The sequence below is a fragment of the Microtus ochrogaster genome, linkage group LG3 (genome assembly GCF_000317375.1).
Source record: "Microtus ochrogaster isolate Prairie Vole_2 linkage group LG3, MicOch1.0, whole genome shotgun sequence".
Lineage (NCBI taxonomy): Eukaryota > Metazoa > Chordata > Mammalia > Rodentia > Cricetidae > Microtus > Microtus ochrogaster.
In genome coordinates, this window is record NC_022029.1 from 45,224,795 (window position 1) to 45,240,459 (window position 15,665).

Below are 15,665 nucleotides of genomic sequence, written 5' to 3' on the forward strand. Positions count from 1 at the left end.
TGAAGATGGTGAAGCTGGTGAAGTTGGTGATGAAGTTGGTGGTGAAGATGGTGAAGCTGGTGAAGTTGGTGATGAAGTTGGTGGTGAAGATGGTGGTAAAGATGGTGAAGTTGGAGGTGAAGTTGGTGAAGCTGGTGAAGTGGGAGGTGAAGGTGAAGGGCATGGCCCGGACACTGCAGCTTGCACGGTGAGGTTAAGATTGAAGGTTCCATTGAGCACGTACGTGTGATTCAAACTGTGATTGTTGGAGACAAACAGGCCAGTGTTGTCCCCAAAGTTCCACTTGTAGGAAATAGCAGAGTCGTTGAGGAAGTGGCTGGGATCATGAATGAGGACATCGAACACAATGGGGAGGTCTCTGAGGAAGGTTCCCTCGGACGAATTCCGGTTGTTCTTCTGGGACATGGTCACAAATACAGGGATCTGATCTAGAAGATGCACCAGGAGAAGGAAGAAAACACACTGTTTCTTGACTGTGAGGAGGGGGGCTACAATGATGTGTTCTGGCTGAAGAGTCAAATGAGACCTTCTCATGTGTAAACTTTAGAGTGTTCCTGCTAAAAAGCAGGTGGGGTACCACATAATTCAACATTTCAGCTCTGCTCGGAGCCAAGTCTTACCCTAGCCCAGACACTAGGTGTCAAAAGGAGCCCATGCCTCGTGCCCCACTGACGTGAGTTCACACCACGCACCTGTTATCACATACACGTCTTTCACCTGCGCGATGGGAATGTATGTCCGGCCGTGTCTTCGAAAGACAGTCACTTCCATGACCTGATGGCCAAGTGTCATATTGACTGTGTTTACAGAAACCCGTGCTGAACACCGACCCAGTTTTTGGAAATACTGACCTGTGGAAGATGGACATTTTCAGTTATTGGTGATATGCCACGATCATTCGACAAAGCTATTTCTGAGAGGTTAAAGCCTGCCTTGAGAGGGCTGGAGAGATGCTCAGTGGTTAAGAGCATGGACTGCTCTTCCAGAGGACCCAGGTTCAGTTCTCAGCACCCACATAGCAGCTTACAACTGTCTGTAACTCAAGTTCCAGGGGACCTGACACCCTTGTACCGATGCACATAAAGTTAAATAAATTATTATTATTAAAAAGGCTGCCTTGAGGAGAGAATAGTTTGGAAGCTGCAGAAAAGGAGATGGTGCCTGGCTCTATGCAAAACCGATGAAGCAACTCTACAGTTGCATGCAGGTAACTGCACACAGCTGGTTACAGCAACAATATAATTAGTTCCTAATTTATAGAAGAACACTTTATTAAGTTTCAATGGACATCATTTAATGTCAGGGTGAGGTATCTGGGAGAGTTTTAAAAGGTTCTTTACTCACAAATCTACCATATATTTGTTATCATTTAAAAAGCAATTGATGTAAGTAGATGGGCATGGTTGTTTAGATTTTTCTGGGAGACTGGACCTCCACTTTCTAGAAGTACTTGTACCTAAAACAAGCAAGACATGAGAGAGCGACTGTGGATCACGGATACAAAGGGAGTGTCTTCCATTTCTGCAGCCACCCATGAAACTCGTAGCTGCTGGCCACAGGGGTGCAGGTCAGTGAATGGCGAGCTTGGGGAGCTGACCAACAGGGCTATGATGGCATTGGGGAAAGCCAGCTTCAGGCAGGTATGATGCCTGGCCTGTTCTGTTGTTCAAATGGCATGCTCTGCTAATGCTGAAGGAAAAGGATGCTCTCAGCAAAAGGTCAAAACCTTTGGAAATCTAGGAGTTGCTCAGTTGGAGCAGATCCCAAATATCAGCCTTGGTTGGTTATGTATGTTGCTGACCTTGTAACTCAGGGATCTTTGTACATGCTGGGTATGCATTCTACCACGGATCCATAGACTTGGCACTCTAGTGATGGACTGAGAATTCAACAGCCTTGTTTCTCTTAAAGTAACAGTTCGCTAATAATGCAGCAAAGTGAATGAATGCCTTTTGTGTTTTTGGAAACCAGAGAGTAGACTATGCCAGAGAAAAACAGTATCTAGATTGTTCTGGGCCCGCACAGTGGTGTATTGTGCAGCCATTAAAACAATGTAAGGACATTTAAATAATACAGTCAAATGCTGTGATAGCAAAATAAAAATGTGTATCCATTATGACCTTAAACAAGAAATGTCAAGATTGAAAACATCATTTAATAGCAGTAATTTCGGATGCTATTCATAGATGCTTCTTTTGTATTTTGTTTGTGCTTGTCTATGTTTTCAACCGTCCCATACTTCTATAACTAAGTTCACTAATTCACTTAGAACATTAACAAATTAATGAACAGGGCTGGAGAGATGGCTCAGTGGTTAAGAGCATTGCATGCTCTTCCAAAGGACCCGAGTTCGATTCCCAGCAACCACATGGTGGCTCACAACCATCTGTAATGAGGTCTGGTGTCCTCTTCTGGCCTACAGACATATATGCAAACAGAATAGTGTGTCCATAATAAATAAATAAATAAAACAAATTAATGAATAAACAAGTGTGCAACCATGTACTGTTCAAATAGATATTTTCATATACTATCGAAGACTATTCTGCTGCTGTGTAGAGAGCCAAAGTCACTTCCTTCTCCTCCTCACTTCATTCTGTGGTGTCCTGCAGACTTGGTGAGGTTAGCCAGGACTTCATTTCCCCTCCCTGTCCTCTCCAGTAAGGAACTGACTGGGGATGGGGGCTACCCTCCCAGAAAATACAGAAAGACAATATTAAAGTGTGACAGGAGTGTAAAGAGCTAAGCGAGTTTGTAAAAGCCAAACCAAGTGTGTGAAAGACGTAGACGAAGCTCCACTTCTTCCATCCGTGGGGGCGAGGGAAGGGCTTCCCGTCAGGGAACGCCAGGTGCTGGCTCTGGCCGGTGCTGCCTTCCCAGTCACCACCTTCTGCGCCTGCTGTCCAGTTGTAGATGTATTGGTCAGGAGTGAACCCCAAATCTAATTGAGAGACAGACAGGGTCGAGTTAGTTTTCTGGCCTTTAAATGCCCAGTGCTCAACCCTCAAACACTTGCTTTCCCCAGAAGCCCTGTAGAAGCTGCTGCAGGGCTCTAATGTTCAGAAAGCACCCATGGCGTGCTGATGGCTCAGGCACTTTCCTGTGCATGTGCTGTATTCCAATAAAGTTCCAGGAAACTGCCGGGCGGTGGTGGTGCACGCCTTTAATCCCAGCACTTGGGAGGCAGAGGCAGGCGGATCTCTGTGAGTTCGAGACCAGCCTGGTCTACAGAGCTAGTTCCAGGACAGGCTCCAAAACCACAGAGAAACCCTGTCTCGAAAAACCAAAAAAAAAAAAAAAAAAAAAGGAAACTTCCATCTGGAGATTTTACTTAAGACATGTGTTTTCCTGTTGAGTCTCCGAGGACATCATCTTCTAGTGCACACTTTCCCTCACTCATTTGTCACCACAGCTAAGTCCTGGGTCACAGTCGTGAGAGCGCGTTTCCCTTATGACACTGCAGAGCCATGCCTTCACCCACCCCAGCCCACCATCCCGCATAGAACTCCCCTCCCACACAACAGCCTGGGAATCTGTCACCCTCTGCTGGCCTTGGAGGACACTAGCACACACAAACACAGACACACAGCTACACAAAATTAAAAACATAAAAATAAATCCTTAAAAGAGAATCTCTGACTTTGCAGACACCAGGACTGCAAAATGGCATCGCTCATGCCTCTGAAAGAGAGGCTTTATGAAGGTTGAACCTGGAGAGCTGCCTAGATGGATACTGATGTGGAATTTCACCCCCCGGCGGCACTGCAGGCGCCTTCCAGAGATGTTACATGGCATCACAAGTTCATCAACGTGCAGAACAGCAGCATGGTGGGGTTTAACATGTGCTGGAAGCCTATGTGGTTTTCAGCTACTGCCTTTTTGTTGTTGTTGTGGTGGTGGTGGTGGGGTGATTTCTTTGAGAAAGGGTTTCTCTGTGTAGCTCTGGCTGTCCTGGCTGTAGACCAGGCTGGCCTCGAACTCACAGAGGTCCGCCTGCCTCTGCCTCCCGAGTTCTGGGATTAAAGGTGTGTACCACACCCAGCAGCTACTGCAGTTCTTACAAGGAAGTTAAACATGAGCGAGCAGGGCACGAGTGTCACTGAAGAGGGGTCATTATGGCAGGCACCGCATGCCTGAGCAGAGCCTTTCCAAATGTGTGATATTACGTTCTGAGCAAGACATGGTCACTGTCTGTCATCTAGGACATCCCCGAGTCTGTGTCCTCCAAGAGCTCCTTTAACCAGCTGCTATTCCTTCTTATTCTTAAATGGTCCCGATACGGCCAGAGAAACCCCTTGAGCTGGCTCCCGGGTCCTTTGGCATGGCACCACTGGTCTTTGTGTTCTTCCTGTTACAGTTACGATGCCTCCAGTCAGGCGTGATGGCGCGCAGCTTTAAGATTAGCATTTAGGAGGCAGAGGCAGGCAGATCTTTGCGTTCAAGGCCAGCCTGGTCTACAAAGCAAGTTCCAGCACAACCGGGGCTACACGGAGAAAATCCGATCCCTGCTATGTAGTCCAGGCTGGCCTCAAACTTGAGATTCCCCTGTGTCAGCCTCCCAAGTGTGGGAATTACCAGCATGTGTTACCACCCTGGGCAGAATCAGCTTTTTCTTTTTTAAAAATAGGAAGTAGGGTATAGTAACACATACCCGTAATTGCAACACTCTGGAGACTGAGGCAGGATGATCATGAGTTTAAGGCTCGTTTGGGCTATATAGGAATATGAGAGAGAGAGAAAAAGAGAGAGAGAGAGAGAGAGAGAGAGAGAGAGAGAGAGAGAGAGAGAAGGGGGGAGTGGGAGAGAGAAAATATTAAATACCACTAGATAAATAATTATACCCTGTGTATACAGAATTTAGTGTTTGCCTCAAAGGGAGATAAAAAAATTAATGATGGATGAACACATCAACAGATTCATAAAAGCCCCGGATGGCACAGGCAGGGGCATCTTCACCATTGGAGTAATCTCAGTGGTTATCTGAGTTCTCCAGAGTGAACCGACCTCGCGAGATAATGCTCCTTGGTGTAGTTGTGCTCTTTTAACATGAACAGTAAACTTATCTCTTTAAGAGCAAAACAGAATCAGAGCATGCCCGTTAGCATCTGCACAGCAGATCATTTGTTTCAGAACATTAATCAACAGAAATAACCCCTTCAAGTGGAGCCCTGGGTGGTATTTCTTTTGTTTAAAATCAGGCGATAAAATGAGACTCTGAGCACAGACGGTGCGTTCTCTGCTCAGTGGACGTGAAGGACAACCTGGGGGTCTCAAAGGAGGAAATAGACGTTTGGAGTTTTGAAAGCGTGAGTACCCTGGGGCTGGAACCCAGGGCCCTGATCGTTCCAGGCAAGTGCTAATTCACTGATTTCCTCCCAACTCAATGGTAGAGCTTAAAGGGGTGTATTGGGAAGAGCTGGAACCAGAGAGGGGCAGAGGGACAGGATAGGGGAACTGGAGGGGGACATGATCAAAGTCCATGACGTATATATAGGAAAAATATCTTGTACAAGAAAGTGACACACACCCCCACTCCACCACCCCCACCGCCCCACTGCACTGCACAGGTACCAAGGAGCCATCAGTCTGCTAAGGAGGCTTGGCTAATACTGGTGTTATAAAAGAACCGGACAGTTCCACATATCCCTGCCATCTAGCTTGAAAGGAGGGTGGCAAGGGGTGGTGAGAGCACCTATGAGCGCTAGGATTATGGGTGGGGCTCCAGGAGAGCTGGCCTTTTTACCATTTCTGCAGTTCTTCTCATAAATGATGTTGCCATTGGCATCTTCCTTCTGGCATCTGGGGAACACCAGGTTCACCACAAACGTGATATTGGATCCCACCAGAGCTGGGGAGTCACTGGTCAGGACTGCTTGCACACGGCCTCCTAGGGTAACAAAGAAGGAAGCTCATTCTCCCAGACGGCCTTTCACCAAATGTGTAAGTAATATCTGTGGATAAGGACCATGCGATCCATATGCCTCTTTACGGTGTGTTCAATTTATCTCCTGGACAGTAACTTTAGCTTTCACAATATTAAAGAAAAATAAGTCAGAATAGTTCATGGATTTTATAATCATGGGAAAAAAATCACTGAAGATAAAAGGGGCTGGAGACAGGACTCTGTGCTAAGAGCATTGGCTGCTTTTTCAGGGGACCCTGGTTCAACCCCAGCACCCACACTACAGCTCACAATCTCCTGTAGCCCCAGTTCGAAGGGATCCGATGCCCTTTAATGGCTTCCTTGTGCACCAGGCACACATGTGGTGCACAGACACACACACAGACAGAACACCAATATTCGCACACACAGGGAAAAAAAAAAGTCTGGTTTTTGGATTGAGGAGGCACATGTTGAGAGTTTGTAGACTTTAACCTTAAAACCAAATGACTGGAGACTCAGCCTGTGGTCTCTATGAAATGAACACTTTCCGGGAAGTCACACTTCCGGATGATCAGGTCATGTCTCTGCTTTTCTGAGGTTGCCTAGGCCATGGTAGCCACCAGTTTTGAAGCCAAATCGGCTTGCTCTCTAAAATATCCCAATAACCACAACCTTAGAAATGTCTAAAAGTCCAGGTGATTTGTGCTTAGAAAATGAAAATGGGGGCTGGAGAGATGGCTCCGAGGTTAAGAGCACTGGCTGTGCTTCCAGAGGTCCTGAGTTCAATTCCCAGAACCCACATGGTGACTCACAACCATGTAATGAGATATGATTCCCTCTTCTGGCCTGCAGGCATACATGGAGGCAGAACACTGTATACATAATAAAAATAAAAAGAAAATAAAAATGGGCTGGGCCGTGGTGGCACACACCTTTAATCCCAGCACTTGGGAGGCAGAGACAGACAGATCTTTGTGAGTTCGAGGTCAGCCTGGTCTACAAAGTGAGTTCCAGGAGAGCTAGGACTGTTACACAGAGAAACCCTGTCTCAGGAAGAAAAAAAAAATTGAAAACGTTGGGAGAAAGGGAAGCTTGCCAAATCCAGGGGCTGCTCATCTGCAGCTAGAGCGCTGTCGTTCAGGGCAGCCTGAGGCCCAGAGTCCAAGGCTCTGGCTGAGGAGCTCAGCCGTGGCTGTGGGGTGGAATTTCTGGCTTACCTTCCCAGGAGTTCTTCCATCCGCCATCCCCCCTCTTCCACACCGGGTACAGGTTTTCATTCCACTCTGCTTCATCAGAAGACCAGCCACGTAATTGGTTTTGCTCCCTCACGTGACCTGGAGACTGCTCATGGCCTAGCACGTCACGGAATCCTAGGTTTGGGAAACAAAAGATCTTGTCTCTTCCATTTCTCATTTAGCGCTTCAGTGAGAACGGCCGATGAGGCTTCTCAGCTTAGGTCATTGGGAAGCGCATGTATGATATAGCCAATAAATCAAGTAAACGAAGGTGCTTTAGAAACAGCTGGCTGGGCACAGTGGCTCACACTAATCCAGCCCGCAGGATGCAGTGAAGCTCTGCTGTGAAGCGGAGGCTAGCCTGGTGTACATCGTGATTTCTAGGCCAGCCAGAACTGCATAATGAAACTCTGAGTCCAAAAGCAGCCGGGTGAGGCTGGTGCACTGTCCCAGCAGGTGAGATCACTGGCCACCAAGGCTGACAACCTATGTTCTCTTCCCTAGAACTCACGTGATAGAAGGCGGAGCCGCGAGTCAGAGACTTGTCCACTGACCTCTGCATGCCCCACCCCAACACAAACAAACAAATAAATGTAAAAATAAAGTCAATCGAGGGGACTGTTTGCAGAGGACTAAAGAAAGACGTGTTATTTGGTTTTTGAGATTGCATCTCAACACCAGGACCCGGGCTGTCCTGGAAATCACTATGTAGACCAATCTGGCTTCAAACTCACGTAGATCCACTGCCTCTGCTTCCTGAGTGGCTGGGATTAAAGGGCCTGACCACAAAGCCCAGCCTTTAAGAAAAATTTTTAAAAATATTTATTTATGTATTTATTTATTTATTATGTATACAATATTCTGTCTGTATCCTGCAGGCCAGAAGAGGGCACGAGACCTCATTACAGATGGTTGTGAGCCACCATGTGGTTGCTGGGAATTGAATTCAGGACCTTTTTTTTTTGTTTTTTTCGAGACAGGGTTTCTCTGTGGCTTTGGAGCCTGTCCTGGAACTAGCTCTGTAGACCAGGCTGGTCTCGCACTCACAGAGATGCGCCTGCCTCTGCCTCCCGAGTGCTGGGATTAAAGGCGTGCGCCACCACCTCCCGGCCCGAATTCAGGACCTTTGGAAGAGCAGTCAGTACTCTTAACCTCTGAGCCATCTCTCCAGCCCCTAAGAAAAATTTTTGACAGCCAATTTTTCTTAACTGTACTTATTAGCTTCTCAATATATAGCCTCCAAATACTTAGACGTGGTAATAGTATCTAAAGGGAAACTTGAACGCTGTTTTCTTCATACAGATTTGCATCTTTCCCCAGTCTTTTTCCTGTCTTGTCTAAATCCCAGAATAACAAGCTTGGGAATTCTCCCAGAATGCCAAGAGATACATATGCAAGTACAGGAAGGCTCATGGGAGAACTCTAAGTATACATCTCGGTGAAAATTCCATATACATTGTAGAGTAATGCAATTGTATCATATCTATGCCCAGGAGGCTGAGACAGGAGGATTGCCATGAACTCAAGGCTAGCCTGGGCTACAAAAAGAGGCTTTGCCTCAAAAACAAACATCTCCCACTCAAATAAAGCATAAGCCAGTGTATAGTCTACATTTGCTAAGTAGTGGTTTTTTTTAAAAAAAAATGTTATTTGGGTTAGAGTTGTACCTTATTTCCTTTTTCCAGTTGCATCTCTTTTTAAATGCATTTTGAAACTCTGTTGTTACATATATATGCATTTAGAATGATTGCTTTTTAGATTGAATTGGATATTTTCTTATTAGTGTTACCCTTCCTACCCTTGGCAACATTCCTTGCTCTGAAGACTGCTTTGCAGGGTTCACCTTTTCCCACAGTTTTTCTTTTTCAAAAAAAGACTTGTTTATTTTATTGACGTGTTTTGCCTGCATATATGTTTGTGTACCATGTTCATGGAGTGCCCACCGGATTCCAGAAGAGGTCACTGGAGCCCCTGGGACTGGAGCTACAGCTGTGAGCTGCCGTTTGGTTACAGGGGAATTGAAACCTGGGTCTTCTGGAAGAGCAGCCAGTGCTTTTAACCTTGGAGCTGTCTCTCCAGCCTCCATTATTTTACTCCTAACTTGCATGTGTTCTTATTTAATGTGGGTTTCTTGTAGATGGTATATATTTAATTGTGTTTCTATAAATCAAATCTGAAAATCTCTTTTGTCTGAAGTACTGAGATAATTTACATATAATGTAATAACAGATTGTGGATTTGAAGCTACCATCTTGTTTTCTATATATCCATCTTTCTTTTTTCTTATTTATTTATTTTGATTTTTTTTAAAAAACAAAGGTTCAGTTTGCACTCAAACTTATTATACAGCCTAGGATAACCTTGAACTCTTGACCTTTGTGCCTTTATCTCTCAAGGGCTGAGATCACAGGCACGCATCAAATCTACCTTCTTTTGTAGTTTGGGAGATTACAACTGGATTCCATTTTGTCTCCACCACTTCATAATAATTATATCTCTTTGTTTTGTTTGCCTGCCTACTCCCTTCTTTTAATCCCCTTGGTAAAATAGATCCTTGTCTGTAGCAGATCACAACCCCAAAGGCTCTTTTTCCCAGCTTTCCTTGCAGTTGAGTGGGGGAAAACGATTATATTCTGGTTTAGAAAAGCTGAGAGGAAATCTGAGTTCCTGGGAAGTGTTCCTCCCTTACAAAGGAAGACGAAGGAGAAATGGCCTCAGTCTTTTCTCTTCTGAACTGATTTCAGAGATGAGGTAACTGGCCTGACGTTTGGCCATCACAACCATCCTTCACCATGGAGATGCAGCTGTGGGGACACATCCAGCACATCGGTGGTGTCGGACTAGAATGCAGACAGAAATAACAACCACCTAGGTGACACCATTGAGTCATTGCTCCTGTGCTGCCTGCCCAAGGTGGTTTGAATAAAAATGGCCCCCATAGGCTCAGTGGGAGAGGCTCTGTTAGGAAGTGTGTCACCAGGGTGTCAGGGGGTGGGGGTGGGTCTCTTTGAGGTTTCAGAAGTGTAAGCCAGGCCCGGTGTCTTTCTCTGTTCCTGACCCCTGTGGATTCAGATGCGGAACTCTCCTCTCAGCTCCTTCTCCAGAACCATTCTGACTGCACGCTGCCATGCTTCCCCATGCTGATAACGGACTGAATCTCTGAACTGTAAGCCAGCCCCAGTTAAATGCTTTCCTTTACAAGAGTTGCCATGGTTGTGGTGTCTCGTCACAGCAATAGAAGCCCTAACTAAGACGTTATCTCTGGGCTGGATGTAGGAGATAAGAAGAATCTTAGGCTTTTCTGTTCTAGCCCAAAGCTTAACTGCCAGGACCTAAGCAGCCTCTAACCACACAGTGTCTGCAACTGTTCTCCCATCAGTTTCTATGGTCCTGCATTTTGGCCATGTTTGTAGACCAAAACCTATCTTTATGTCTTCGATGCTGGAAGAGATACCATGCGGTGTGGTAGTTAGTGACTTTGCGGAGAAGGCATTTTGAATGCATGTACTAATCTGTTTCTTCTGGCCAAGGTTTTACCTCTTACCTGGAGAGCAGTGGTGGCACAGGATACTTAGAACTCGGGCCCCAGGCATTTTAGGTAAATGCTCGCATGTTAAGGAAGCTGGGCTACATCCCCTGCCCAGTTTATTGTGTGTGTGTGTGTGTGTGTGTGTGTGTGTGTGAGCATGTGCACGCGCCATACTCTGAACGCTGTATACCTCCTTTTGAGACACAGTCTCTCATTGGTCTAGAGCTCACCAATTAGGACAGACTGACTCGCCAGCCAGTCCCATGGAGCCACCTGTCTCTACCTTCTTTACACTAAGAGAAGGGTGTATGTCCTGTTTTTGTGCATGCCCCCCCCCCCTTTTGGTAGGTGCTGTGTACAGAATTCAAGCTTGTGCCTATGAGGCATGCAATGTACCCACTGAGCCATCCCTTAACTTCCCAATTCCTTTCTCAACAGAAAGGCAGGCACAGTAGGAAACAGCAGTGAGGTAGGAGTCATGATGCATGATCTCTGTCGAAAACGGCTGTGTGGCCTCAGCCTTCAAACCAGCAAACCCCAAGTCAGTCTCAGGACTGTTTGCACCGCGAGAAGACATTGGCATCAACCCATGTTTATAACTGGAGGTTCACTCTGGAGTCGTGCAGAAAGAGTTAAGCTGCTGCCATTCCAACCCACTTTAGAGATGCCGACACCTAGGTTAGAGATAGGGCTCCCCAGGGCCCTCTTCAATCTAGTGCAAAAGGAGCTTCACCTCCTTCCATGCCCACAAGCTCTTCTCGCTGTTTCAGAATCTTTGCCTCAGATTCTGAGGAAGAGTGTTTTCAGAGATGAAACGGAAGCACAGATCAGGTTGGAGTGTGGGACAGTGGGTCAGTGCCCCTGGCTTTCAACTCCAGCACCAACAGAAAAACAAAGCAAAAGCAAAACCAAAAAAACCAACCCTGACAAAACCACACAGATTGCTCCTCTGCTTGTAAATTTCAGAAGTCAAAGAAAAATACAGCCAGGCAGTGGTGGCCACGCCTTTAATCCCAGCACTTCAGAGGATCCATGCACTTTCCAGGTCAGCCTAGTATGCAGAGTGAGTTCCAGGACTGTCGGGCTGCACAAAGAAACCCTGTCTTGAAAAAAGGAAAAAAAAGAAAAGGAAAAAAGAAAAGAAAAGAAAACTACAGGGAGCAGTGGAGGATCCGGAAAGCCAGGAGCAAACTTGTTCGATCTGCCCTTCTGGTGTTCAGCCCAGACAGAATCATTCACCAGGGGAGCCGGAGGAGGACCCAGCGGTTAAGGTTGCCAGCTCCGCTTGCTCAGGACAGGAGCGAGAATCTTAGCTTAAGTTAGGAAGCTCACAAACATTCCAGTGCCAAGAGATCTGGCGCCCTCTTCTGGTCTCTGCGGGCATCAGCCCCCCCCATAAAATACATTTTTTTTTAAAGGTTTCAAAAAGAAAAATAACACGATAGAGAAAAGACACATTTTAAAAAGCAGCAAATATAGATGGAAACATCAGGACTTAGGGCTAGAAAAAAATTATTAGGTTAACCAAAAGCATAATCCATAAAAAAACTGATGGATGGAGCCCTTATTCAACTAAGAAACCTCTGCTCTTTGATATCCTGTGGGGAGAAGCACAGGAGAGCCACAGACTAGGAGCGTACCGTGAGAGAGCAATCCCGTCTGAAAACGGAAAAAGACATGAGCGCATGCTACACAGGATGTGTAGGCATCAGACACTAGAGGCTCACTGATGAACCCTCCAACAGACCTGTCAGTCACTACCACCAAACCAAAAGTAGTGCCGGTGCCCGCCAAGTGATGGCAAGGACCTAGAAAAATCGCGTCACCACAGACTGTTGGCAAGAACTTGAAAAGGTGAAGCCATCCTTCTAAATTCTAATAAAACTCAACGTGCAATTGACCACGGAATAACTCCCCCCCCCCTTCTTTTTCTTGAGATAAGTAAGGTCTCTCTAGCTGTTCTGGAACTCACTTTGTAGACCAGGCTGGCCTCAAACTCACAGAGATCCGACTGCCTCTGCCTGCCGAGTGCTGGGATTAAACATGTGTGCCACCACCACCTGACATGACTTGTTTTAGTTGTACTCTTTGGTATGAATCCCAGAGAAACAAAACTTGTAACCACATAGAAATTTACACATGGGAATCCATAGCCTCTTTATTCGGAAAAGCCCACCTTGGAATAACTCTGATGTCATTCAGTGGTTGAGGGGTTAAAGGGGTGTGTCCTGATTAATTCCTCAATGCCAACAATCCCCAGAAAACTACACAAAGAGAAATCTCCGGCCAATGTCTACAGTTACATGCCGTGTAAAATTTCATTGTGCGGCATTCTGAAAACAATAATAATAAAAATAATTATTTCAAATGGACAGATTCCTAGTGGCCAGGGTCTGGAGTTGGGTAGAGAAGGGTATTTGGTGATAAAAGGTACTGGAATTGTTGCGGTGGCAATGCGCATGTTCTGTATTTTGACTGTCCCTCCTCCAGGATCTTGCTGTAATTCTTGATTGTGTTTTGCCTAACTTTGCCCTTGGACAAATTGGGTAAAGGTTATTTGTCTGAATCATTTCTTTCAATTTCGCATGAGTGCACAATTGCCCTAAAACATAGAAGTTTAATTTAAAACCAATAGCCCAATAGCGAGCAAACTTTAAGAGGGCGGAGGCGGGCAGGGGTAGAGTGGAAGTAAACCTGCCGCTGCAGCAGGTAGAAGGGCTCCCCTCTTCATTAGGACTCCCTAGACCTGCTCCACCAGCGCTTCTCCTGCCTCCTCCTCATTCCAGGGCTTTGAGACTTGGTCTGAGAGCTCCATTATTCAATTTCTGGCTACTGTTTGGTTGGGCTTTTCTCGGGGCACGTCTCTATGTAGCTCAGGCGGTCCTTAAACTCATTATATACACTAGGCTGTCTCACGGAGATTCACCTGCATCTCCGAGTGGGGGGATTAAAGGCGTGGGCCACTCAGTCCAGCTTCGGCTGCTGTTTTACTGAGCAGAGACGTGGAGTTTTGGGGAGAGGACTTAGCTCACTTTTGTGATAGGCTCCCAATTGTCTGTCCGCGGGAGGTACGGGGGGCGGGGGCGTTCGGGGGCGAGCAGACCGGTCCTTAAGAATTACCACTGAATAATCACCACTGGCCGAGCACCTCTGCTAGCTGATCTCCCAAGAAACACACATTTGCAAATGAGGAAAAGGAAACTTATCGAAGCTAACTCGTAACCCAGACAAGCAGCTGACACTAACCCAGCTCTATTCTACCCCAAACCCTGGAGGAAGAACCGCGGTGAGAAGACAGACGTCCCCTTCCATCTGCTCTGTGTGCGACCCGGGGCGAATTCCTGGCGCTCTCAGTGGCGGGGTTCCTTATGTGGGCAAACCGGACAATCACAAAGTCAGGTTCGCCTCGCTCTGTGAAGGCGCCACACCTAGACGCAAGGTGGGACATTCCACCTGGCACCCCGCTGGCTGCTGTGTCTGTGTTTGAAGTTCAAACCCACAATCCCGCAATCAGCCTCAGGGGACAGAGGTGGAGTCTCGGGCGGGGCGCCACAAGTCTAGGGCATCCCAGCTTTTGAGAACACTGAGGTGTTTAGAGGGACTGGGACGCTTGTCAGCTTGCCTGGCCAATCCCCGAGAGCAGGGTCCCCAGCGATTTCATTCTGCTTGGCCAGGGATCCACCCCAGCCAGGACGAATTAAGAGAGGGTCTGGCATGCTTTAGAGGAGGCAGGGGAATGAGATGACCGCTTCTCTGGAACTGCTCCAGGCCAAGGTGGTAGCTGGGGTTACCAATCAGATGGCAGCAGTCGGGCTCAGAGAAGATGCGGGTCCCGACTGGTCCCCGGCCCCTGGAAAATGAGGTAGAGTGGCTCTCCTCCCCCCCCCCCCCTCCCGCCACACAGTAACTCTGTTAGGAACGGGACAGCCACACCCGGAAGGGCACAAGTGGGAGTGCTGGCGCGCTACTCTATCCCCGTTGAGCACCAAGGATGCTAGACCAGGGCGCCCAGTTCCGGAAGACGCCAGACGCCGCTGTCCCTGACTGGCCATCGGCATTGTTAGTAGGACCCGTGCCGTAAAGCCCACCCCGGCTGGAGCCAGCTTGTCCCTCAGTACCCTCGCTGGAGCCGCCGCACCCAGAGGTGTGCAGGGGATGGTGTGAGGAGTTCTACTAAATGGGCGAGAACCTCATCTAAAAGCTCCGCCTTGTGAGCACGAAGCAGTTGAGGGTGGTTTGGGAGACTTGCTTTATTTTTGGGGTACAGGCTGTCCCCCGCTTCCAGCTACAATACGGCCAGGGTGGAAAAGGCTTAGAGTAGCCGCGTGGCTTTTGCTCTCCATGAACCCAGAGCAAAGAACACAGTCCCAACATTCGGAATAGACCCTGCTTCCTGCGGATCCCCAAACTTCTCTCGAGGGCCCTAGCGCACCCCTTGGACCAGTGAATGCAAACGCCCAGAGAGGACCGGACTCACGCTTGGCCTCCTGGAGCGGCAGTCCTGAAGCCAGCAGCAGAAATCCCAGGACCCCGAGGAGATTTTCCATACTGAGTCCGAGCGCCCGCAATCGATCAGGGCTTAACTCGCACTGCCCAGTCCCATCCACTGGTAGTCACGGTGTCAGCTTCCTGAGCCCCGCTCTGATTTATGAAATACGGGGCCCGAGGAAGATCATGTGATGTTTTAAGCAGTGTGGCTGGATCTCTCGAATTCCACCTCTTAAGAACTCGTGCTCATGACTCACTTGCCCTTGGCATCTATTTATTGACTTCGGATGTGCGGTCTTTTCATTGTGTGATCCCACATTCGTTTCTCTCTTTTCTTCCCCCCTCCCGTTTTCCTAGTTTAAAGGGAGCTTCCTAAAATCCTATTCCGACATTCTTCGTTGTTGGTGAACGTTCATCGCAGCTGCTCAGGGGACACATCTTCCAGAATTTGGACAGCGGCACCTAGCTAGCATTCCCTCCCCCAAATAAAGGGAAGCAACGACCAAGTTTTCACCTTTTGGCAAACATC

General features: G+C 47.5%; 1 protein-coding gene across 1 annotated transcript in view; it reads right to left on the minus strand.

The window, feature by feature from the left end:
• Gpnmb (glycoprotein nmb) overlaps positions 1–15,253 on the minus strand; it is a 31,731-nt gene extending 16,478 nt beyond the window's left edge. Inside the window, exons 1-6 of the mRNA XM_026785883.1 lie at positions 15,126–15,253; positions 7,102–7,254; positions 5,744–5,887; positions 2,768–2,941; positions 693–851; positions 84–428 (exon numbers count right to left, since the gene is read on the minus strand). Of these exons, the coding sequence (XP_026641684.1) occupies positions 84–428; positions 693–851; positions 2,768–2,941; positions 5,744–5,887; positions 7,102–7,254; positions 15,126–15,195 (1,045 nt within the window). The 5' untranslated portion in view covers positions 15,196–15,253. The remainder of the gene's footprint in view (positions 1–83; positions 429–692; positions 852–2,767; positions 2,942–5,743; positions 5,888–7,101; positions 7,255–15,125) is intronic.
• Between the last annotated feature and the right edge of the window lie 412 nt (positions 15,254–15,665).